This window comes from Penicillium daleae, assembly GCF_028827525.1.
Source record: "Penicillium daleae strain IBT 16125 chromosome Unknown utg000007l_segment0_segment0, whole genome shotgun sequence".
In the NCBI taxonomy this organism is placed as follows: Eukaryota; Fungi; Ascomycota; class Eurotiomycetes; order Eurotiales; family Aspergillaceae; genus Penicillium; species Penicillium daleae.
Window position 1 is genome coordinate 1961174 of NW_026623155.1, and position 24949 is coordinate 1986122.

The 24949-nt window shown below is 51.1% G+C and overlaps 10 protein-coding genes across 10 annotated transcripts; 3 read left to right on the plus strand and 7 right to left on the minus strand.

The window, feature by feature from the left end:
* On the minus strand, positions 1–1946 carry N7458_007875 (MFS transporter; the record flags this gene model as incomplete). The annotated part of the gene is made up of 4 exons (XM_056911257.1): positions 1–730; positions 793–1069; positions 1124–1500; positions 1597–1946. The coding sequence occupies 4 exons, from the start codon at positions 1944–1946 to the stop codon at positions 1–3; spliced, it is 1734 nt and encodes a 577-aa protein (XP_056764083.1).
* Positions 1947–4510: 2564 nt separating this feature from the next.
* On the plus strand, positions 4511–6265 carry N7458_007876 (putative 3-beta hydroxysteroid dehydrogenase/isomerase family protein; the record flags this gene model as incomplete). Its single annotated transcript, XM_056911258.1, has 3 exons — positions 4511–4736; positions 4908–5553; positions 5668–6265. 3 exons carry the CDS (start codon positions 4511–4513, stop codon positions 6263–6265), a joined length of 1470 nt encoding a protein of 489 aa, XP_056764084.1.
* A 735-nt stretch (positions 6266–7000) lies between these two features.
* On the minus strand, positions 7001–7707 carry N7458_007877 (pre-mRNA-splicing factor SPF27 family protein; the record flags this gene model as incomplete). The annotated part of the gene is made up of 3 exons (XM_056911259.1): positions 7001–7407; positions 7451–7615; positions 7671–7707. 3 exons carry the CDS (start codon positions 7705–7707, stop codon positions 7001–7003), a joined length of 609 nt encoding a protein of 202 aa, XP_056764085.1.
* A 914-nt stretch (positions 7708–8621) lies between these two features.
* On the plus strand, positions 8622–11028 carry N7458_007878 (neutral/alkaline ceramidase; the record flags this gene model as incomplete). Its single annotated transcript, XM_056911260.1, has 2 exons — positions 8622–8827; positions 8889–11028. 2 exons carry the CDS (start codon positions 8622–8624, stop codon positions 11026–11028), a joined length of 2346 nt encoding a protein of 781 aa, XP_056764086.1.
* Positions 11029–12034: 1006 nt separating this feature from the next.
* On the plus strand, positions 12035–14023 carry N7458_007879 (uncharacterized protein; the record flags this gene model as incomplete). The annotated part of the gene is made up of 1 exon (XM_056911261.1): positions 12035–14023. The coding sequence occupies one exon, from the start codon at positions 12035–12037 to the stop codon at positions 14021–14023; it is 1989 nt and encodes a 662-aa protein (XP_056764087.1).
* A 506-nt stretch (positions 14024–14529) lies between these two features.
* N7458_007880 (uncharacterized protein) lies at positions 14530–16712 on the minus strand (the record flags this gene model as incomplete). The annotated part of the gene is made up of 3 exons (XM_056911262.1): positions 14530–14925; positions 14979–16592; positions 16653–16712. The coding sequence occupies 3 exons, from the start codon at positions 16710–16712 to the stop codon at positions 14530–14532; spliced, it is 2070 nt and encodes a 689-aa protein (XP_056764088.1).
* A 753-nt stretch (positions 16713–17465) lies between these two features.
* Positions 17466–18392, minus strand: N7458_007881 (EI24 domain-containing protein; the record flags this gene model as incomplete). The annotated part of the gene is made up of 3 exons (XM_056911263.1): positions 17466–17640; positions 17695–18272; positions 18342–18392. The coding sequence occupies 3 exons, from the start codon at positions 18390–18392 to the stop codon at positions 17466–17468; spliced, it is 804 nt and encodes a 267-aa protein (XP_056764089.1).
* A 470-nt stretch (positions 18393–18862) lies between these two features.
* On the minus strand, positions 18863–19632 carry N7458_007882 (haloacid dehalogenase, type II; the record flags this gene model as incomplete). Its single annotated transcript, XM_056911264.1, has 2 exons — positions 18863–19416; positions 19467–19632. The coding sequence occupies 2 exons, from the start codon at positions 19630–19632 to the stop codon at positions 18863–18865; spliced, it is 720 nt and encodes a 239-aa protein (XP_056764090.1).
* Positions 19633–20231: 599 nt separating this feature from the next.
* Positions 20232–22003, minus strand: N7458_007883 (cytochrome P450; the record flags this gene model as incomplete). The annotated part of the gene is made up of 5 exons (XM_056911265.1): positions 20232–20391; positions 20452–20612; positions 20681–20791; positions 20843–21154; positions 21227–22003. Coding segments are annotated over 5 exons (1521 nt in total), but the record flags the coding sequence as incomplete, so codon positions are not given.
* An 810-nt stretch (positions 22004–22813) lies between these two features.
* N7458_007884 (acyl-CoA desaturase) lies at positions 22814–24164 on the minus strand (the record flags this gene model as incomplete). The annotated part of the gene is made up of 2 exons (XM_056911266.1): positions 22814–23798; positions 23896–24164. 2 exons carry the CDS (start codon positions 24162–24164, stop codon positions 22814–22816), a joined length of 1254 nt encoding a protein of 417 aa, XP_056764092.1.
* Between the last annotated feature and the right edge of the window lie 785 nt (positions 24165–24949).

Genomic DNA, 24949 nt, shown 5'->3' on the forward strand with positions numbered 1-24949 from the left:
TTAGACATTATCATCCTGCTTCTCAACATCACCTGCAAGCGCCTGCTGCGTTCTCGGCGTCCTCCGCGCCCGCTTTCCTTCCAACCTCTTCTTATCTTCCTGCATGCGCACGATCAAAGTACTCTTCATGCGGATCTTATGCCCATACTTGTAGAACACGAATGGAATTGGCACGATAGCCACCTCCAACAAGCCCAGCAATGTGCCGGACCAATTCGCACCAAGACCTGCGTACATGTACGATCCCACTAGTGGCAGGACACCGCCCAACACACTGCGGATGACTGAGTTGCCGGCAAGTGCAGACGCAGCGTACATGCCGTAGCTGTAGGTGAGGTAGTTGGAGGCGTAGATGAAGACACCCGTGTTTCCCGCGCCGAAGGGAATGCCCGCGAGTAAGGGCACGATCCAATGGATCGAGGCGGGCGAGCATGTCCAGGCGAACCAGAGCTCGCCGATGGGAATGAGCATGGAACAGATGCAGACGATGGAGACCATTGCTTCGGGGTGGACACGGCCGGTCTCTGGGTCCTTTGCGTGGCTGTTGATCAGTCGGCGGATCAGGGGTTCACAGGCGATGGTGATGAGTACGCCGACGCCAATGCCGAGGAAGGCTAGGCCTGAGAAACCCAGGTCCCAACCGCGAATGTCTTGGAAGACAATCGGATACGCGGTGAAACAGAGGTAGAGAATGCTGTAGACGATGGCGATGTAAATGTTCCAGAAGATGCTGGAGAAGATGGTTAATTTGCGAGTGTTGCATGACTACGCTGGCGTGGGGTCAGGTCTTACCAGATTGGCTCGGTAACAGCCATTACGAATGGTCGGCTGAGATTCAGTGCCAGGATCTCGGGCAGACTCGCCTTCTGGTCGTAGCGAGACCACCAGCGTGAGTCATCCGTTTCCTTGCGGAGCCGAGCTGCCTTCTTCTGCAGTAGAGTGGGCGCATATGTCTCCTTCAGAATAACAGCGAAAACCAGGGCAACGGCTGAGAGAATCAGTGCAATCCAGCACATCCAGCGCCAGCCCAGATATTGCGTAACGAACCCACCAATCACGGGGCCCAGCACTATATACGTTTGTCAGTGATATCTAAACAGAACTCCAGCGAAGGTGCACAAACCAGGTCCATTCAACGGCCCAATACTCCAGATCGAGATAGCCAACGCCCGATGATCATCATCTACCAGATCAGCCACCATACCCGGTGCAGTCGAAATCATCACACTGCCAAAGAAGGCGCCGAAAAAGCGGACCACGATCAAGGCTGTCACCGACTTGGCCAGGGCGCATGGAATAATCAGGACTGTGAACACGGCTAAACAAGCAACACAGACGGGCTTTCGGCCATAAACTTCGCTGAGCGGGGCCATGAACATGGATCCGATGGCGAGACCGATCAGGTAAAAGGTCAATCCCAGGGTGACGATGGTGTTGGATTTGTGGAATTCTTCGCCGATGAGCTCGACGCCTGATGTATAGGATGTGGAATAAAGGACACTTTTTCATGGATCAGCACTCGATTCGCAAATTCATTGTCCCCATTCACGGAGGCTTAAGACGTCACGAAAAAGCCAATCAATACGCAAAACTCACACTATCAGCGTATTCCAGGACAAAAACAACAGTCCCATAGCTTTATATTGCAACGTCCAATTCTTCGGATTCTCAGGATCATCTTCACCATCCCAATCAACTTCAAAGTTCGGATCTGCCGTTACATTCGTCGGAATAGTCGTCACCCGCTCTGCGAGGGACATATGATCTGAGACCCGCGATGCGCGCACCGTCAACGTCTTGCCCAGTGCATCATGGTCGGTCTCAGTATCTGCCGAAGACACAGAAACGATGGAGTCGGAGTCGCGCGATGTTCGCTCCGTATTGTGCGGCCATTTTTCGCCAGAAGGAGAGTGGGACTCTGTGGAAGCGGATGTTTGAGATGACATTCTGTGTTGATGATCGATCTGCTGATGAAGGAGCTCGGAGTTCACCTAGTGAGACAAGCTTATTCTTCTTTATCGCATCAAACGGGCCTGTGTCCTCGGATGTGGCGTGCTTTGAATGAATAGGGTGTTATTAGGGCTGACTCTTTGGAGACGAACGCCGCTGGTGAGCGATGCTATTTCGTTACAAGCTTCCAGCACGGGCAAGGAACAGCATGAGCATGTACAGATACTCCGAAATCGGCGGGCATAGAAGTGATCTCTCCACCGACCAAGATCGAGCTCGTATCTACGGGAAACACCCTGGGAGATAGAGAGAACAAGAAGTCGCAGAGAGAAAGAACGAGACAAGCAAAATCGTGAAAGCAAGAGGTCGTTACAAGCACTCTTTCTACCCAACCTGTGGACAGGAAATTTTTCGAACCACCACGGACCAGGTGGGGCCTTGAAAGTAACTGATAAGGCCAGGCTCTATGACAACGAGGGTCAAAGCCTTGTGGCACAGCAGGGACGACGCAATTTGTGTGGAATGGGAGCCCAAAGGAAGAGCCGAGGGGGTGTTGATCTCGGCAAGTAGACCGAGGTACAAGCCACTCAACGCTGAAGTATATATCTCCAGCGTGTTTGGTGGTTTACATTTACCGCGTAATAATGATGCGCACCGAGAGGATATTGTGTCTATTTCCCCCTCTCTCTTCAGTCTGAATAGACTCCGTGGAGCGGTTCCCCGTGGGTAAACCGTCCCCATTAGGGCTGTCCAATTGAAGCCGAGCGAGGGCAGTCGCAGTCGTACTCGGAAATCCCCCTTTTTCCTTGAAAGGTGGATACATACAAAGTGCTCACCTGAGTGGATGTGCGGTCTGCCCTTAGCGTGCCGGTTTGCCGAATACACCATCCCCAGGTACGATCACGACAAGCATATGCAAGTCGGGAGCCAACAGGAAGTACGTAGACATTGTATGTACTTTGTTGGCTGTGAGGTCCCTGCTAGGGCCAAGTCTGCGGGGGATTGCATGGTCGGTGTTCGCTGCGATTGATCTCTGGGCACGGGGACAGAGTTTGGTACAGAAAGTCTGCAAGTGCCGGGATAGGGCGATATCGAGATCGGGCCCCTGTACAGGTGAGATTTCGGGTAGGGAAATACCCGTCCGGCATCATTTGGTTGAAGTGGGCCATGGCATGCCGAGGACGGGTTCCGAACGCTGGCGAGATCGACTCTGGTTCAGAAAAAGTGCGATCTCCATCCGCGAGCGTTGATATCGGGGGAGGCGGAAAGACGGAATGCTTCCGCGGCGGAGTTGGGAGTTGGGGCTGAGGACTTAAGACTTGCATAGGCTGTGGCGTTTCCACGAGGTTGAAACCCCTCCGACAAGCATTTCTCGACATCAATCAGTGATGTATCGCATGGAGTCCTGTGTTTACCGATGGAATGATCTCCTAGAAGAGATTCCAAGTATTGTGGACTGAGTCTGTTTGAAGGTTGAATGTCTCCTGATTCAGATGGCCCACTGCCGCTTCCAGACAGACGTACCCCATGCTCTTACTTATACTTTACTATATGTCCCATCGCCTATGGAAGGACAACTCATTGCTGTACTTTCAATAGTCAGCTCTGATCATTCTACGTGGACGATCTATCATCATGCCAACATCCGTGGATGTGTTGTCCCAGCTTTAAAATTAAACGTACCCGATCGGGGCTAATCATAGCTCCGTTGAGCAAGCTTCATCACCGGTCAAAGAAGGAGGCACCAATTGGACCAGGTCTGGCCCGGCCAAGAAACAAAGAAACATGTCTCCTCCGTAGTGTCCGACCTTAAAAATCTTAAATGGCCATCTGGATCGCCCCCTCGCGGTCCCATTCCGGTTTAACAAGCTCGCTTCAATAATCCCCCCCACGCATTGCCGTTTTCTCGGAGAAATAAGCATGCGGCCAGCCAACCACAGCCAACGGTTTGCCTCGTTTAGACTAACCGACCCGACTAACTCTAAGCGACCCTACCCAAAAAAGAATAGGCCCAGTGCTCAACGATGCGACGATGATGGGGTCATGATACTACCAATAAAGGATGTTAGAGACACGTCGCTTCGCTGACGATGGAGTTTGTCTTACTTGACAATAATATGGAATATGATTCTGCTTTTTTTTTTTGCGCATCATTCGTCTCTTTTTTCCCCTTCTTACCTTGCGACTGACTGTACTGTACTTCCAAGTACTGTAGCTACCTTCCCCGAACTATACCCGTTTCCTGCAGACTCACCACGCAAAGACACGCGCCATCCAAGCCACTGGACTGTTTCGTGTTGACCACGCCCGCGGTGGTCGGACACTCTCCGCGATCCAGGAGCTTTCCCCGTCATCGCTTTCTTTTCGATTCTTCCCTCTGAGTTCAACCAAGAATCTCTACATCATACTCTGCGAGCACTGAGGGACGGAGGAAGAGCGCCCTGTGCACCAGCTCGAGCTTCATATTCGCCGAAGCTGGCTCTTTTTGGTCCGAACTTGGAATGAGATTGTTCACCTGGACACTGGATCGAATCGAATCGCGGACTGCAAAATTACAGCTATGATCTCCATCATATTCACCTCCCTCGGCGTGGCAGCGCTGTATCTCTACCATGTCAACGCAGCCATGAAACGGGTCCCCGATGAGGCCCGCAAATGCTCCCCGCATCGCTGGACTGTCGACCAGGTCAAGGCGGCTTACAAGAAAGCCCTCGAGAACCCAATCGATATCACTGACAGTCTGCCCCCGAAGCAGTCGCGCCGTTACATCGTTGTGGGTGGATCGGGTACGTGGCCCTCTTGTGTACTTTCTGTACTTTCTATGCTGCTTCCTCATTGCTTTTGCTGTCACCTGATGCGGTCTGATTTGAAACCGTGCGAGGAAAACAAGTGACCGAAGAAGCAAGAACACTCCCCAATGAGATAGAGCCCCCTGACTAACACTCTTATTCTGACAGGTCTCGTGGGCGGCTGGATCGTTTCACATCTCCTCGCTCGAGGCGAAGATCCGGCTTCATTACGGATTCTAGATCTTCTCCCAGCAACGCAAGACATTCTCGACCGCGGTGTCACCTTTATCAAGACCAATATCACCGATGAACTCGCCGTATCCACATCTTTCGAGCAACCATGGCCAGAAACCGTGGCCAACCTTCCTCTTACCGTCTTCCACACTGCCGCAACAATTCGTCCTTTCGAGCGTCTTGAGATCCACCTTCCTCTATGCGCAAAGGTCAATGTCGACGGAACCAGAAACATCCTCAATGCTTCCAAGAAAAGCGGCGCTACCTGCTTCGTCTCTACTTCATCTGGCTCAGTGACCCTGCACAAACCGAACTTTTGGATCATGCCATGGGAGAAGCTGCCTCAGCGGGTGATGCAGATTCTCAGCGATGATGCGAAGCTGCCAGAGCGTCATGATGAGTTCTTCGGTAATTATGCCGTGTCGAAGATTGAAGCGGAGCGTCTTGTCCGCGCGGCCGATGACCCAGACGCCGGGTTCCGAACTGGCTGTATCAGACCTGCGAATGGAATCTACGGTATTGGAAGCGATGCGAGCATGACAGTCACCGGCGTGTATCTGCGCAACGGCGGAAGTCCTACGTAAGTATACAACCCCCTCTCCCCCAAAACGACACAATCGAATCCAGCATCCAGACCACCAAGAAACCAGAACGCATCGCAGATAAAACAAACACCAACTAATACAAACAACAGCTGGGTCTCCCCCGTAATCCAAAGCTTCGTCAACGCCGAAAATGTTTCCCTAGCACACCTCCTCTACGAGGCCCGCCTCCTCGAACAATCCCGTCCCACAAGCACCCTCCCAAATACAGGCGGCCAATCCTTCGTCGTAACGGACCCCAATCCCGCAATCGCCTTCTCTGACATCTACACCATCCTAACAACCCTCTCCACCACACCCGTCGCCTTTCCAATCCTCCAACCCCTGCCCCTCCTGCTGGTAGCCTACCTCGTCGAAGCATACGTCTACATCCAGCACGCAGTGCTGCCATGGCTTCTGCCCAAGGTAACGGGGGATCTGTTGCAGATTCAGCCGTCGCTGTTTGCGATTTCGGATGTTTATTGTATTGCGGATGATGCGCGGGCGAGGAGGGCGCCTGAGGAGGGAGGGTTGGGGTATAAACCTGTTCTTACGACGATAGATGGGATGTGTAAGCAGCTTGTGGACTGGAATGGGAAGGCGGATGCGAAGAGGGTTGCGGAGGTTAAGGGGATGGTGGAGGGTGGTGCGCTTTCGGTGGGAAAGGATGGGGTGGAGGTTAAGCTCGTTTCGCCGGAGAAGAAGTTATGAGAGCGCATAGCGGCTTTAACGCAAGGCGTATGTGTTGAATTTATCTTATTTCTTATCGAGCATAGCCGATAGCGTTTAATGGAACATCTGTACTCTGTTCTGTACTGGCTTCTGGTTTCTCTTTTTCTGGCTTCAATTTGGAAAATGTAAATAGTCATTTATTATCGAGAGATAGAACAATATGCAATGGGTATATTGACTCAGTGGCATTCTCAAGCCAGGTGGGACCTGTTGAGTCGATCGATTTTACTCGATACTGTGGCAGAGACGCCAAGCTCCGGGATGATTCTCGACTAGGATAGTCTCAGGTATCAGCATAAAAGCGGGAAGGCGAGTTCTGCTTGATTTCTCCAATACGTGCAAAGGCCAGTGTTCACCACCTTGCCAATTCCGCCGGAGATAGGCATGGCAGCAACGAAATATCTGCGACCCCGCGACAATCACTGGTGCGCTCTTGGACAAGAATTGTGTACCCTGAGAATGGAAGGGTCTTCGATAGCATCGGGGGGCCGCTGCGCGATGATACCTTGAAGATGACAACCATGTTGTCAGACATGCCGCCAGCCCATGTGTCAAGCGCAGTCGTTTCTCAGAGTAAAACTCGTGCAACAAACAGTTCAGCACGGACGAAAAAAGGTCTTTTTCAAGTCGTGCAGTGTCACCCACTGCGAAACAGAACAACCCGCTTGACAAGACGTAGAAAGGTAATTGAATGTAATCCTCCAGTCAACCAGTTTACCGCGCCTGCTGCTGCGCCGCCAACCGCCTTTGCTCCAGAATCTGCATCCGCAAGCCCTCCGAGGCCAACTCGACGTCCAACACCGCGCCAACACCACGTTTCCACGTCTCCTCGAGACTAGCCAGCTCGCCAAAGCTTGCATCCTGCGCAATCTTGCGCTGCTTGTTGACATCCTCCGAGGCACTCTTAGTCTCTGCCAGCTCCTTCTCCAGCCCACGCAGGACCTCCTCCAATTGCGCGTTACCGATCAGCCACGCGTTCTTGCCGTGTTCTTCCAGCAGCGCGAGGTTCTCGTGTCGCTTGGCCAAGTGCGAGCTGGATGTGCATGCCTTCAGGAGGGTCTCCTGCCACTCGGGTAGATCGGGGGCATCAGTGTCGGAGGTCCGGGTTGGGGGTTCCGGGGCTTCGTAGCGGGAGAGATCGATGCCGCCAGTGAGGGGGGGCACCCGTGGCTTTGCGCTCGAGCTCTTGTTGGATGAAAGGGGAGAATTTTGATTCTGGACTGGCGGGGATGGACGGGTGGAGGATTGATGAGTGTTCTGGGGCGAGCTCGGCGTTGATGAGCTGTTGAGCTTTTTGGCGCGCGACGGCTGAGGGCTCGGCGTCGATGTCTGGTTGGGGTTAGTCGGATTGAAATGTGACAATGGGGTGGTGAAGGGGACGAACAAGGTAGAGAGTCGTGGATTTCGTTGATGAGGGACATTTTGAGAATTTGGGGTGTCAATTACTGCTGTTGAAGCGTGGATCTGGAATCGAATCTGAAGCGGATGGAAATGCTGGGATCACGCTCAAGGCGGTGAGTCGTTTGAAGACAAGGTCATGTGACTCCTCCCGTCCTGTACGTATCAACTGGCCAATATCGATTGGTGCTTCCCCGCTGGAAACTATTGGATCTCCGACGGTCCAACTATCACATTAGGCTCCGTGGCTGTCCAGCGAATGGCACGCGATGACCGCCGGTCGAACAGACAGCGGTGTAACCCTGATGATCATGGCCTCGAACAGGATCGTGTCGGTACCTGAGTGCAATGCTGATCACTACTTGTAGTACCTAACCGACTCCAGAAAGAGGGTCGGCATCTGCTTTGAGACCTATGTACATAGTAGCTACCCATGCATATGTCAACAGATCGGGATCATGTACATCTCCGAGCGGGGGAAGCTTGACCAAAAACAAGTCTTGTCGTCCTAATAGCCTGATAGTCTAAACCCAGTTGGGCCCGCGGAATGCCAAAGGGTTCCCATGCAGGACGATCCCTCGAACCCTGTTCCCAGCTCCTTCCTCGTCACTCATCACACGCCCATCGCTTAGCGAGAATGCGACTCTCCCCTCCTGCAAATCGACTTCCACTATCTTCACTAGGGTTCAGCTCCGAAGGCTTACCTATGCCAAGGCTGGGTAATGATCTACTGCGTCTCTGACTGCCTCCTCGGTCATAGGCTTCCCGTGCCTCCGAGCCTATCAATCAGCTTCATAAGTACTCGCATGTCGCCCTCGCCTCGGTTGTTTAATCTACGAAAACACTCATAACCCCTCGGACATCTACTGTTGGGGAGGACCTGTGAACGCGGCACACGCCCTGATGTCATAATCTATACTGCAATATAACCCAAACTATGGCGAACCTTCGACTTGGCACCGCCTTTGGTGCAGTTGCGGTGACGCTGCTCGTTTTTATGCAGTTGATTGCCGTGATGCGCCACACGGATCAACTTCCTCCGTCAAGCTTCAACAGAAACCTCAATCAGTGGAGAAACAGAGCGGGCGCTGCGACTGATGATAGTCTGTTCCTGGTGGGTGCCGGCAAGGCGGATGTAACTGGGTATAATTCAGCACCTGTCATCTAAATATCCTGGACATCCCATCACTAACTTGGTTTTCAGCCCCATCGTCGAAGTAGACTTTAATGGCTATGCCAGTCTAAACCAGCTGGGTACGGGTCTGCGACAAAGAATCTACTCGCGTGCGTTCATATTCGCAGACCCCAACAACCCCGACGACACCTTCATCTACCTGGTCCTTGACACGCTCGCCGGCGATACTGCTGTGAGACATGGTGTCCTACAGGGTCTCGCCGCGCTGGGTGGTGACTATGCACGCTATGGCGAGCACAACGTTGCCTTGACCGGGACACATTCTCACTCTGGTCCTGGCGCATGGATGAACTACCTGCTGCCGCAGATCCCGACTAAGGGATTTGACAAACAGAGCTATCAAGCGATCGTAGACGGCACTATCCTGTCCATCAAGCGTGCGCATGAGAGTCTGACTCCTGGACGCCTTTCCTTCGGGTCGATTGACCTGGAAGATGCCAACATCAACCGCAGCCCTTACTCTTATGATCATAACCCTGAGGAAGAAAAGGCAAAGTACTCGGCCAATGTTGACAAGACACTGACCCTCTTGCGCTTCGATCGTGAGTCGGATAACAAGACTTCGGCCGTGCTAACTTGGTTCCCGGTTCATGGCACGTCGATGTACAATAACAATACCATCGTTACCGGTGACAACAAAGGAGTCGCGGCATATCTCTTTGAGCGAAGCGTGGATAATGATTCTAGATTTGCTGACGACGTCGTGATCGGATTCTCTCAATCTAACGTCGGTGACACGAGCCCGAATGTCGAGGGCGCGTGGTGCGAGGATGGATCGAATGTAATGTGCACGTACTCAGATAGCACCTGTGGAGGTTCTTCTGGATCCCGCGCGAGAGGTCTTTCGCAGGGCCTTTCCCGTCGTGCCACAGGTACAAACGAGGCCTGCCACGGTCGAGGTCCTTTCTTCCGTGAGAAGGACAATGGCGCGAAGAGCTGCTTCGAAATTGGCAAGCGCCAGTACACCGCAGCGAAGACTCTCTATGGACAACTAGGTTCTGGGGGCACTGCCATCACTGGTAGCTCGGATGTTCGCTCGTTCCATGTGTACCAAGACATGAACGGATACACATTCCCGTCACCATTCAATGGCACCACCTTGAAAACATGTCCCGCCGCGCTGGGATACTCGTTCGCTGCCGGGACAACGGACGGGCCAGGCGCTTTTGACTTTACACAGAACGCGACCGGCCCAGCCGCTCAAAATCCTCTGTGGAAGGTGGCTCGCGCATTTATCCACCAGCCTACGGAGGAGCAAGAAAAGTGTCAGGGAGCCAAAGACATCCTCCTTGACGTGGGAACCCTGACTGAGCCCTATGCCTGGGCCGCGGACATTGTGGACATTCAGGTACTGCGAGTTGGTCAGCTCTTCATCGTCGTGTCTACCAGCGAAGCCACAACGATGTCTGGACGCCGCTGGAAGGCTGCGATTGCACAAGCTGCCCAGGATACCCTCTCCGTGTCAAACCCACAGGTCGTGCTGGGAGCTCCATCTAACAGTTACGCACATTATGTCGCGACCGAAGAGGAATACAACGTCCAGCGCTATGAAGGGGCCTCCACCCTCTATGGACCTAGTACGCTCGCAGCCTACATCAACCTCACCCTCACGTATCTCCCCTACCTCGGCAGCGCCTCTGATGTCGCCAAACTACCGACGATCCCGGTGGGCCCAAACCCACCCGTCAACACTAACAACTCGCTCAGTTTTATCACGGGCGTGGTATACGACAATGCCCCGATTGGCAAGTCGTTTGGTGACGTCGTGTCTAACCCACCAGCAACGACCTACGGACCCGGAGACCTCGTCAACACGACCTTTGTCGGCGCCAATCCGCGCAACAATCTCCACCAGGAGTCTACCTATGCGGCCGTCGAGCGGCAGACGGACTCTGGAGACTGGGAGGTTGCTCGGAATGATCGTGACTGGAATTTGGTGTTTACATGGACGCGTACAAACACCGTACTCGGCTATAGCGAGGTCACTCTGCAGTGGCAGATTGAGGATGATTATTACAGTGTGGATGATCCGAATCCCGTGCAGAGTGGCACGTATCGGATGCATTACTATGGGGACTACAAGAATGTGCTCGGGCAGGTCCAGTCGTTTGAGGGGATTGGAGGGACTTTTACTGTGAAGGCATCGTAGATCTGCTTAGCTGAGCCTATATGATGTTCCATGCGATTCTGTAGGTAGCAACAGTTGAATTGTGATGATTATGGAAATTGGACTAACCTGGTGGCGTCGATATGAAGACTAAGGAAGATGGCGTAAGAATAATAATAACCTCCTGGTCTTCGATCAAAGAGCCTCTTGAGTTGCTGCAAATTCTAATTTTAATTGAAATCCAGCCAATCACATGCCTCACATCCTCTCCAGATGTTTGTAACAGACCCACTCTTCTCCCTGTCAACCAATCAGCATCACCCATGCCACTCCGGCGTCAACTGCAACGGCGTTTTGTGTCGCGCGCGCCATCGCCCTCTCTCTTTCCTTTCTTCTGCGTTCTTTCATTCCTGTTCCCAGTTCTATTCTCGCCGAGACTGAAACTCCATCGTTCCACTCTGGCCCCTGGCAATGGCGGTTTGTTCGGGGAAAAGCGCACTGGCTGGACCGGTCCATGCCAAAACAATGCGGTTGACAGGTTGACAGGTGGACGGGTTGCTGGTTCATAACGGGCGACATAGGCCCAATGCCTCGAGGATGCTGGATTTCTTCTTTTCTCCTCTGTTTGGTATTCTGCACTCTCTTTCCCTGTTATCTCAGGTTGCCTCATTCTTTTACTTTTCTTGTTCTGCCTTCGGCGTGGCTGTTGCCTTCTTCTTGTCTTTCGTCTATCGTTTCTGTTTGACCCTGCCTTTCGCTATACACTGATCTCTGCCTGGACCAGCCTTGAGCACTATACTGCTGTTGAATTGGATATTTCCTTTGGATAGTTCTCGATCTGTTCTGTCTTACGCCTGAATACCTGACTGGGCATGCCCTTCTCTACCTGGTACTAATCGCGTTTCACTGCTACTGTCGCTTATATCTCCTTTGATCATTCCCATTTTCTTTCTCCTTTGTTTCTGCTCTATTTTTTCTATTCAGCCAACACACTCTTTCCACTCTTTTTCCTCATTTGATCCAAACATCTCCAGACTCGTCGATCAATATGCTGCTCGCTCATTTCGCAGCCCTCTTGGCTCTGGCCTGGCCGTGCTCGGCTGGTCCGATTGCGCGCTCGCTTGCTCCGGGACAGGAAGCTGCATCGTCCACTGTGCCGCTAGTCATTAATACGGTGTCTTCAACTTCTCTCACGGTATCGGAAACGCCCGCTGCTCTTCAAAAGGACAGTGGGGATGATAGTGATGATGATGGTGGATTGACTGTCATTCCTGTGACGCCCTCGTGGTTGTTGACGTCCTCTACCGCTGAGGCATCCTCCACGGTATCGTCGTCGTCATCAGACCCTGCTACGTCGAGTACTACTTCTACCCAGGTGCTAGCAGGAAATGCAATTTCTTCGACAGCCATCGAGCAGACGAGTTCAATAGCACCGTCTTTTGCTACCTTCTCGACATCAACTTCGACTTCAAGTCCTAGTTCCGTTGCTACGCATCCATCCGAAGTAGCTACTCCATCAATTTCTACTTCTTCATCCATCTCATCTTCCACACCCGCCTCTACATCTACGACGTCTTCTACTCCTACATCCGCGGCTTCTCAGGTGCCCTCTGCTATTTCTGTTTCATCCTCGTCGCCTGCAATTGCCGAATCGTCGAGCTCATTCCCTTTGGTCGTTACTATATCCTCTTCGATATCGGGAATCTCGACAACAACAACAGAGACATACCCTCTTTCAACCACAACACCGCGCAACTCGTCCATGTCCGCAACCAGACCTGTGACTTCCATCCCTGAACAGAGAAGCTCTGCGACTTCATACTCTGTGCCTACTATCCCTCACTCATCAAGCAAGGTTGCTAGTTTATCTCAAACTTCTCCAAGGCCACCGGCTTCTCAGTCGGTTATTTCCAAAGAGACGGCCTCATCCTCGAACTTGTCCAGAATTTCTACATACCAGTCCCCAAGCTCCCCAAGGACCACTGGTGTGCCTGATTCAGCTCCTGTTGGAGCCTCTACCACAGACAGCAGTGATTCACGACAACACATCCCAGTCTACACAAACACTGGCTCTACTCGTTCCACACTTGGTGGCCTTGTTGCCACTCTTGGGGGAAGTATCACAAATTCGTTTGCAGCTGATTCAGTCCAATCATCCGGTTTGAGTGGGCTGGCTTCTTCACAGCCGACAGACTCAATAACGGCATCTTCAATCACTACGCTTGCTACTCCTGCCTCATCAATTACAGTAATTACTCCCGGTGGTGCTCCGGATGTGCAGACAACAAGCCCAAGTGTCGGGATTGTTGGTCCTATTTCAGATTCAGCTTCTACCACCAGTCCCAGCGAGGCTCCGTCGACCACAGCGACACCTACAACGGTAGTGTCCAACAACCCCGTCATCTCAGCATCCTCGACAGTCCAAGCTCAGACTACTTCCTCTGAAGTAGCTGCAGCTTCGATCGCTTCCTCTTCTAGGGCCGTTGTGACACAGCCAGTCATCGTCTATGTCTCTGAAGGAGCCACATCCGCTTTCTCCACATCCACCATTACAGAGGCAACATCCTCTGATTCTGCGATTGAGATGACTCCCATGCAGGCTAGCTCCACCCAGTCTGCCGAGAATGCGTCTAGCACAACTGAGCCGGAAATTACCCAGATATACACGATCCACGCTACAGAGACGCAGAGTGTGACGGTCACCCAACCCGGCCCAACAATTACCGTCACTGCTTCAACTTCCACAATTGAGTCTCATACATCGACGAATCCCCATACTACCGCCGAGCCACAGACCACCCAGATTGCAGATCCCGCCCTCAAGGCCACGGCAACCATTGGCAATTCAGGCGACGACTCGGGCCTGTTGACGGTTATCCCAGTCACACCTTCCTCCGGCATCATATTCGTGACTCATTTCGAGACCGTCACATCCTGGAAAGAAACGAAAACCGAGACAGTGACGTCGTGGAAGGAGACTACTACCGAAACTGTGACGGCGACAACGACTGCGATTCGCATCCAGGTTGTTAGTTAGAGACTGGGCCTTGGATTGTGAGGCTGCGGCGATGGTGGAATTTGAGGGATAGTTACTACATATTGTATTTTGAATTTCCTTCTGTCATTGGAGGATGCTTGTTTTGATAATTAGCTACGCTGCCATAATCATTGCTATTTTCGTTTCACAAAAATCGATTCACGATACTTAAATCTACCCCGTATCGTACGAAATACATAAGAAAATGTTGGTTTTCCTCAAGACGATATTCAATGAAACCGAAATTCAACCTTGGTTTAACTCTAGCCTGGTTCCAAACTAAATTTCCAGCAATGACCCTGTGAGGGGCTGATGAAGGCCGATTACGAGCCAATTATGCATGACTATTCAACAGGCCCCGGTGAAACATTTGTGAAGTAGGTTTGGAAAGTGGATGTACACAACCATCTTCTCCCATCAAATTGATTATTAAACGGCGATTTTGTATTGAGGACTCGAACCAGATTAATCGTAAGAGTATAAAAATAATCATCAAGTTTTCTATCCTACAGCTCCGACAGAAGACCCCCTGCCTCAGCAAACTTTTGCTGATACTCCCTCAAGTTCGCCCACTGGCTCAATTCCTCCTGATCACGTTCATAGTCGCTGAGGTAACTCATAGCTCGCCCATTCGTGCGTGGACTCACGCCTTCGGGGTTACTGCCTGAATCAGTGGTCGCGGAGGAATGGCCTTCCAGCCTGACGAGGGTATCGATGAACGCATGGAGATAGGATTCTGCTTCTGCGGCTGTGAGGACGTGCAGGCCGGATAAGGAGGCAGTTGGTGTCTCGGGTGGGTGTGACTTTGGTGAGGGTTCGTCGGGGCCAGTCGTCGGTCTTGATGCTGGGTGGTGGCTGGGCATGTTGAGCAGGGTGGATGCTACTTGGCGGATTTTGGTTGTCTGCGTGAAATTAGCAAAATGAAGATAGATCGTTGGAAGGTGAAGTCACTTACTATGCTGGCACCATTGGGTTCCATGTTGACTTCGTTGACTGTTCGAAGGAGCACGAATAAGTCTTTGATGACCAACTTGCGTTCTTCTGCCATCATACGGCCGATGTAATCTGTTTGTGCATGATGCACAGCTGACGACGTTTGAGATGACGCGGAAATTGTCCCGTCTTGTGCATCCGAAGGGGTCTCCATCTTGATTTGTGGGGCAACAGCATTCGCAGCTGGCACTCGATCTGAGTTCCCATATTTGCTGAAGATCTCAAACAGATTCCAATACTTATCCACCAGATATGACCTCGTACACAATTGACTCGCGTAGATATTGGCCTTCTGGATCTCGTACTGAATTGCGCGTCGTTCTTGATGGATATGATCATCCGGATAACTGAACACGGAGCCATCCTCAGACATGAACGCAGGTGGGTTTCTTTTTGGATGGAGAAGAGAAAGTTCAGGCGGGGTTTCGAGAAGTGCAGACTTGGTCTTTTCAAGACATTCCCACAGTGTTGAGCGTTGGTGCTCCCAATCGAATACCCGCCCGCTGCCGAAAGCAATTTCCCATGCTAGTATAGAGTTGTAGGAACTGTAGATCCGCACGTTTGCATTGAATCCGACTATTTGCGATACTCGACCAGCCGGCTGCAAGTTGACGTGGGTTGGAAAGATAAACTCGTCATCCACCTCCAGTGGGAGGGGTGGATACCGGTCTGTTGGTGTTTCTGGGGCTATGTGTACCCTGTAGTCCAAGGACCCAAGTTGGTGCAAGGTCTGATACCCAACCAGGGAGACATAATATAGTCGCCGGCCTAACTCTTGCGTGATCAAGTCCACTTTTGTGCTTTCCGTCAAACTGGAGACAGGCTGTTCGATAGACACAGGACTGCTTGCATTCAGCATTCCCGTAGGCGGCTGAATTGTTGGCGAACGACAGAGGTCATAAACCTGAAGCATTGTGCGACATTCTGCTAGGTATGTACGACACCGGCGCATGCTGTAAATGTAGCCAGAGCACACGCCGAGAAAATAGCTGATGGCTGCGTCGTAGACTGTGGCATTGCGATCGAGATATCCGGTACCTCGAGCCTGGATTGCCACTTCATGGCAGCGCTTAACCAGGGCTATAGAGTTTGGAAATGCGGAGCGTTCTGCCTCCGTGTTGAGGCGGAGCTTTGGTCGCCTGGGAAAGGATGCAACCAGAAATCCAATCATAGAGGCCAGCAGGGCCAGAAATGTGCCACTGGTGGTATCTTCGCGGCGCTCAAACGCCGCGCGGAAGGAAGGCTCATGAGGGATAGGAACCAAGGGGTGAATGTAAGTAAAAAAGTCATCAAGTAATAGCTGCACAGTATGCAGAGAGCAAATAGCCTCTGCTGAGGAGGCAAATGGCGTTGGTTGGGGAATGGTCGATGAATAGGAAGAGGCTTTGGGCGTGGTCGCCAGAGGGTAGTCTGCGATGCTACCTGGCGACGCATCCGCCGACGGCGACTCGAGCTTTTGCTTCTTCAGAGCCTCCGCATGGCGATTGGGCGGTCCACGACGTCTGCTTGGCCTCTCATAGGTGCAGGGAATATCCAAACTAGCGCAGGACCGACATGGCGGCCCACTGTTATCACACTTGACAGGGAAAAGATTAGTGTTTGAATCATTACATCAGATGAGTGTCCAAGGACCAACCTTTACTTTACGAATACTGCAGGCATCGCAGGCCTTGCGCAGTCTCGTTTTGTGGTCCATCCGTGAAAGCAGGGCGTTGCAGACATGACCGGGCTTCGGGAATGTCAGGCCATAGTCATCATCGATGCAATGGAAAGAATGTCGTCGATACCCAGCGTCCCGTACATCCAAATCACTGCAAAGTTGAACTCTTGATCAACCTCCTTGCCCACTTGCACGGAAGGGTCGAGCAGAAACCGGATCGCACTCTGGGATTATTGTTGTCGGCGATGGTGCCCCGCTCAATTTTAGCGCGCCTCGCAAGCTGATGGACCCGTTTTCTCACGGCTTGAGTTCCGCGCAAGAGGCGGTTGAGCCGCGGTTCAGGCCTGTTTTTGGAGATGGAAAATGCAGCCGATCAGGACAGCAATTGGCTTAAGAAATCACTGCGAGGCCCACGAGAGGCCAAAATTGCCGAGAAGAGAATGCACTCCGCTTGAACACCGGCCAGAGTCATTCCAGTGAAGAGGCCATGGCGGCAAGCGTCGCAAGTTGGCGCTGCTTCGGATTGCGGCGCCTAGTCACGTGCCGCCATCCAGGGAGAGGGTCGAAGTCAAATGCGCCGCGGCAGCTTCTGATTGGGCTCATTCTACATTTGAGGTGGGTTTGTCCCATATGGGCAACACAAGCCCGACAATTTAGGGCTCCACGGTCGAAAATTCAGGGTTCATGCATTGTATATATTAAGGGGCGGCCTCCAAACTACTCCGTTCGTCGGGATCAGACCTATTTTTGAGAAAGGAAATCAAAAGGACCCAAAAACAACGCTATGTCTTAAACCGTGAAATCATCATGATACTCATCACCCAGTCTATTTGGCCGCTGACTAGCCAACTGTCGCTTGTGCTCCAGATCTGACGCCCACAGTGCGGCACCAGTGGCAGTGGTCATCAAGAAGAACATGGAGAATGGGGGAATGAATTGTAAGATCAGAGCGATCGTTCCAAACCTATTTCAGTTAGATCAGGTTGGCGTCAAAGTTTCAGGGCAAAAGGATACTTACGTGGTGTACTGCAACTGTCGCCGACTGATGCTTGCCTTGCGCTCCTGCTTGGTGAAATCCAACAGCTGGAAGTACCGCCAGTGATGGAAAGGTCCAGCGCGGTAACCTGTCAACACCAGGAACATGGGAGTACCAGCGACCGGGATGAAATTAAGTGGAAGTAGCACGATAAACTCGATGATCTGCCGGAACGAGAATGGTGCATACACAGCGCTGGTCGTCGGGGTGCCGAGACGACTAGCCGGGTCACCAGCCTCCGGATAGATGACCCGCGAGGCGAGCACGAGCTGCTCTTGTCCTTCATTGACCAGAACCGAGTCAAAGATATCAACCAGAGTTTCATCCACAAAGAAGGCCTCGAACAAGGCGGACACGATCGCGGCACCTTCGCCCAGGACGAGGAATGCACCATTTACCCATGCTCCCACGCCTTGGAAGATGGAAAGGAATGCCACTTGCGGCAGATAGGTGAAGAAAAAGAGGAGGAAATAGACGAAAGACGACAAGAGGACGATAGGCACAAGTCGAGCCTTGAACAAGGGCCAGAGGAAGCGATGGCTTGCAAAGTAGTAGATGCCCTGTCCAGCTCCAGTCAGTAACTATCCGCCTGCATCGGAGAAAGAGGAATTTGTAGAATCAACACATACCCGAAGAGGGTAGAGCCACGCTGCTCGAGTTGGGTCCAACACTTGCGGCATGATACTTGTAGGCTACCTGCAGTCTGCAGTTTTGCGGTATACACAAAAACGATATTCAGCGAAGGACAACTTCGAGCACGAAGAGAGAGTGCGACTGAGAATGCGCCTCCAAAGGCAGCAGAGCTTTGCTTATCGATAAGAGTGTGGGTCTCCTTCCAAAGTCCGGAGTTTCCAGGGGTCACGTGAGCTTAGTCACCCGCCAGCCGCGCTCTCTTTTTCTACCGAGATTTTTCGCTCTTCGCGATTTCTCTTTTCTCTTCCATACATAAACTGAAATCCTTCCTATTCACTCTGGAATCCACCTTGCAATGGGTTCTTCGAGGGGAAATGGAAGGATAGAATAATCCATTGCTGGCTTACCCCAAATTCTTCTTCTTACGTGGAGCGTTTGGAAATATTTCTTCAGCTGTACATTCCTTTCCCCCCTTGGGCGCCTGAGTGATTCCTCTTCAGCAAGACCAGGCCTCTTGTCACTCGCGACGGCCCTTAATCTTGTCCACAATATGCTCCAGGCTGCGTACAATGGCTGAAGGTCGTAGATCTGGCACCGCAGCATCCTGCCACCCCTTGCCAGCTCGATCAACCCAGATCGCGTTCATCCCCACGCTACGCGCACCCACGATGTCGAACGGGTTGCCGCTAATGAGCCAGAGCTCGTTCATTTCCGATGGCTGCTTTCCGACTTTTTCCGCAAGGTGCTGATAGCTGGCTCGCGATGGCTTGTACCGCTGAATCTCGTCGACGGTGATCAGGTCTTGGAACACACTGGCGTGCGGGGCAAGGCCCCTGGAGTGAATCACCGAGTTGGAGACCATTGCTTTCGATCCATTGGAGAACACCACAGCTTGGATGGTCGGATCGAGTGTAATCCGGTTCAGCGCTGGGTCCACATCGGGGAACGTAGATAGACTATCGTAGGCTCCCATCAGACTGCCGATCTCGCTGTCGCCCAGCTCCTCGTCGTTCTCGGCTAGGGCATGAAGTAACGCATTCCGAGTGATGCTGGAGAAATCCTCATAGCGCTCTAGAGACTGTTAAAGGCTGCGCCCGTATAAGCAGGCAGATGGTCCATACCCATGCTGTTGAGGCGCCATGTATATTCCAGCTGGTATCTCCGCCAGAGTGCGGAGATGGCCTGAGCCTTGGTATCGCCGAAATGTATTGCGAGCTGAGTGGCAATGGAGTCTGTTGACAGCAGCGTGCCATACAAGTCAAACGCGACGACCGTTTTGTTTGCCATTTTGAGTATGAAGCATGGAGTGTTGTTGAAGCTTTGTTTCCAGCGATGGGCTATTTATTTAAGAGATCTTGCTCGACCCCGCTTGTAACCTAAAACACTCCAGTAAGATCCAATTCGTCGGTAGTCACCTCGAAACAAATGAGAACTCTCGGAACCCAAAGAGACGATAGAAATGGGAGCAATCACCCCTTTCGGGTTCCACCATCAACATCCTTCATTCCAAGAGAGCCTGCGAGAATTGCAGCAGAGGATGTCGTCATAACTACATCAAAGGTGAAATGAAAGATGTAATCAATGAATGTAATTATCTAGGCTTTAGCTGGTGCAAAGTTCACTAGCTGTCAGTTCCAAGGTTAGGTGGTGATAGGTTATTTGATCTACAAATGGTGTTCCCTCAATCTGATGAGATCCTACGACCTCAACATCATGCGACTAGCCAGGTATTGGAAGAGAAGGTTAGAAAAATCGTCTAGGCTGCCAAGGAGAATGGTTTAAATACAACTGGGAAGACCCTCTCTTCTGCGAGAGAGCATATCTGGCTGAGATTTCCTGTCCCGGTCTCATTGAACTGGCGCTGTACGTTATACTTCACGATGCTTCTAGCAAACCCTGACTTGTATACGGTTCTGACCAGCGGGTGTTTGCCCATTGAAACAATCGCGGACAATGGTCACATTACTCTCATCCGTGTCGACAAGTTCCAATTTGAATCGGCGCAGAATAGTAGCAAGCCCTATATAGAGCCAAGACCAGGCCATACTAGTTCGGTCAGTAGAGCTTTATCAAGGTCCAAGGAATGTGAGCATGTGGATGACTTACTTCGGACCCAAGCAGCCCTGGCTACCTTTTGAAAATGGTACGAGATACCTGCTTAATGTCGATGACGATGATGCCAACCACCGTTCAGGATGGAAGGTCAATGGGTCAGGGAATATCGTACCATCACGGAGGACAAAGTGATTTGACATGCTGATAGAAGTCTGCAGTATCAAAAATGCTCAAAAATTAGTAGCCATTCGAAATCCTCCAAGACATGTCAAAAGCGTACCCCTGCGGGAATCCGCCAGCCGTGGCAGGTCAAATCCTCGTCCGGGGCAATTCGCGGCAGACGGGAGGTCACTACCGCGGAGAGTCGTAGACCCTCTGAGATTACTGCCGTCTAGTTCTGCTTAGTAGGAACGCACGATTTTGTTGGAAGGAGTGTACTGACAAGATAGGGTAACCGCGCGAGATCGCTTAACGAAGGATCCACGCTCGCATCGGGCATGGCGATCTGCACCTCCTCTTGGAGCAGGTTATGAATTTTCGCATTGCTCAAGACATGATATAATGTGATTGCCATGACCTGAGAGGGTGCATCGGTGCCTGCTACTAGCAGGAACTTAGCCTCGTCAGTCAGTCGGGCCAACCTACGCTCTGCAGGCGGAAGTTTGTCGTTGCATATGAGATGGTCGATGATAGAGGTCTCAGAGCCACTACCGATATGGTGATGGTAAACTTCTTTAGTGTGTCTCTCGATGTCCTATAAAGTAAGTTTTGCTCAATACAACCGATCCACTGTCGCCTGCATTCAGGAAAAAAGAAACATGCGTACCCTCTCGATTGCATCGGCATAGCCGAATGAAGGAAAAATCAGCCTCGAGAACCACACGGGAAGAACTCTTGAGAAGAAGTACATCCAAGGGAAATGACGAACGAGCAACAGTAGTTCGAATATCCCATTGACTCCCATCTTCCATTTCTCCCCAAGGACGGGGTCCTTTAATGTGTCGAACCCACAATCCTTGCCAAACACATACTGGGAGACAGTGTCAACGGCAAAATTGACAAAGCACATATGTAGTTCAAGTGACTGGCTGGTCCCTTGGACTCGCTGAAAATGCTGACATAAAAGTCGGATATTTTCGTGAATCACTGGCTCCCATCCCCTGACAGCCGTTTTAGAAAAGAAAGGGCTCAAGCCGCTACGACGTGCACGATGGTGGTCATAGTTGCTCGCAGCAAATGACATGCCGGGTGCAATCGAAGAGAGAAACCACGGGTCTTTGTGGCGACGCCTAGTTGGCCCTGCGTACAACGTGTCGTAAAATTCGGGATCATTGATGTGTATCTCACTAGGGCCAATCCGAACGACAGGCCCGTAGATTTTGTGTAGGCGTTGAATTTCATACATAAACTGACCTCCTCTAAGAACGTCGAAGTATGCTTCATACCAGCGCGTAGCTGCCGCAAGGCGTGGCCCGGGAAAGTCAGCTAGAGGGCTGAAGAAGAGGCGATTGATGATGACAACGAGGTAAAGAGTACCGGCAGCACCGAACAGGAGCAGGAAAGTGTTAAGAAGCTCCATTCCGAAGGGAAGGGTATGGGTAGCCTTTCCGACCAAGCATGTGCAAGTGTTTGATGGGCAGTTATGACTAGGGCTGTTTACATAGAAGAGACTTGATGTGGGTTGTAGCAAGTAACCGTTGATGGAGTGCAAATAAGTCTCGGTATAGATAAGTAACTTGGCAACAAGATGCTTCTTGAGAAGCGTGTTGTAGTTCAAGCGGATATCTGTTTTCAAGGTATACTGAGAAAGGCTTGGATATTCAGTACCAAACTCAATAACCCAAACAGAGGTTGATTAAGACAAATCCAACAAAGAGTTTATCTGCAGAGGCAAGTAGAGACGAGCCTAAAAGCCATCAGGATGAAAGTGACGCAAGATCGACGCCCACTGCTTCCTCTCGGGCTCCAGTCCGTTCTGCATCATCAGCTTCACAGTTCTACCCGAAGTGAAAGACTGTGCATACAAAAAGCAAAGATCTCATGGACCGGCTGAGAAGGATGCAGATCTGAGTTCTGCAACTCGAACTCAGGTGATCAATCTTTGCATAGTTCCGTTTTTCCAGTCCTACAGCGGAGCGCCGATTGTCTACCACCGGGTTGATCACATTTTCAATGCAGCTAAGTTCCGTCAAGTGACACAAGATTATCTTAGCTCAATCTTCCGTGTCGAATTTGGTATCTGAGACCGAATGGATCATATCGGATGCTGAGGATCCTCGAGTCCTATTTTTCGGTCTGGCAGAGGGGGGCAAATTTACCGGCTCATTGTCTTAATAGAGATTTCAATAGTATGTATTCACTATACTATAATCAAGAGTATCCGAAAAAAGTGATCCGTTCGAATTGTCTGCCTCTATTCCACATGAGGTGTCTTCTTGATCGCGGCTATCCTCATCGTATCTAGAAGATTGGAAGCAGCATTGGAATGGCCATACACTCCTCCTTCAAACATCTCCGTTGCGTCCTTGCCTATTGCCCCTGTAATCATTGCTGGGCCCCCGGGATGTTCTGTCACAAATGCCGAAACATCGTGCACAGCTCCTCTGATAACAATCAGATTACATCCTGTCCTTGCCTGTTGCTCGAATTCTTCCCACTCCATAACTGGCAATTCCTCGAGTGGCACACCCCAGTCTACCTTCTCACTTTCCTCATCCAACTTTTCTCTTTTTCGTTGGATTCTTCCCTTTGCAATCTCATTTTGTGGAAAGCGTCTCAAATTAGTAGCCAGTCCAAACTGGGAACACAACCAGATCACCCATTTGGTTGGATCAAAGTCATGCCAACGGACTCCATTCCGATAGTCGATTGGAAACTCATGATGGAAATTGTGATAACCCTCCCCAAGTGTCAACAAACCGGTCAAGGGATTGTCCCTTGGAGTTTTGTCGGTTGCATAAGGCTGAGACCCATACCAATGAGCCACTGAATTCACGCAAAATGTACCCTGTTGCTCTAAGGCTGTCGCAATGCAACCAGCAAAGACAAATCCCCCGATATAGTCCCCATACATCAGACCGCAGAACAGCGTAGGGGCAAGATAACCCGCAATGAACAGCAGGAGCAGATAATGCTTCCGCTGCCATATAACGATTGGGTCGGATCTAAGGTCACTAATATCCACGCGGCCAGTAGCCAGAACACCGTGAGCAGGGTCACTTTTTTCGAATAAGACCCAACCTATATGGGCATGGAAGAAACCTTTCGACATGCTATATGGATCCTTATCGGTGTCAACATAGCGATGATGGGCTCGGTGATCTCGGCACCATTTCTTGATAGTGTCTTGACCAGCGCCAGCACCGATGATCGCAAAGACGAGCTTGAGGGGGTGCTGGCTGAATAAGATTTATGTGCCCAGAGGCGATGATAGCCTGTGGCACGTTTATTAGATGCTTTTCCAAAGCCACCGTGGGCGGGTAGTGGCTAGAGAACCCACCAGCGGTAACGGCAAGAGCGCGAAGATAGGCATAGATGAGTCCAGCCCAGAAGGTCTCTTTACGAAGAGGAACCCAGTGCAAACTGACTGTAGCAGCTAAAGGGATGCCAACCAGGAAGATCGTCTTGGGCCAGTTCAGCGAGCGTAAAACAATGACCATCGAGCTTTTGCTGGTCGTTGACAGAGAATGGTTCGTTTCGGAGACATAGCCCTGTTTATCAGAAGGCAAAGATCCCACTGACTCTCTAGTAGGTTGTTGCTGCATTCTTGGCTTATTTCGAGATTCCATATATTGATAAAATGACTTGTGTTATGTGTGCGCCGCTGCACGAGGGTAGATGAATTCAATATAACCACTGATTCTTGATGGTTCTGTCAACTGATCGACGAATCTTAGCTGAGACACAAGAAGTAAACCTCTGAACAAGTTTCCTACTCTAGGTGTGACTGGGTCCTGCTAAACGAGGTGATACGAGCTGATCACAGTTACACGAACGAGGTATGGCAAAAAAGCCAACCGTTAGACAGGGAATATACCGTAGGCGATATTATCAACCTCTACCATGAGGTTTTAGTTCCGGATCATCAATCATCGATCGTCGTTTAAGCATGACGTGGTGATCTACATGCAAAACTTCAATAGATTGCCGCATGGCTGGCTGAGAAAGTATCGAGAAAAAGCAAATTGTGTGATAGGGCTACATCAGACTTGCAGTTGTTCTATGCCCCACGAACTGCCCAGCGGGGTAGCAAAGCATCTTCAACTTCTCATCAGATACAGACCTAGAGAGATCTAGGTGACTCTGCAGCCCAGTCACAATGGTCCATGACTTGCTTTCAGCTTTTCCAGCCTTCCAGCATTGACTACAGCCTGGTCAAGTCAATAACACAAACATTTCTTGTGATCTACACCACATCACACGACAGCTAGCCCCTCATGAGACATCAGGATGGGTGTTTGTTCTTCTGCCTGACTGATATCTGATGAGGGGCTTTGATAAGTTATTCTGGTATATAAAGGCTTGTCACATAATGTAAAGAGTACCCCTC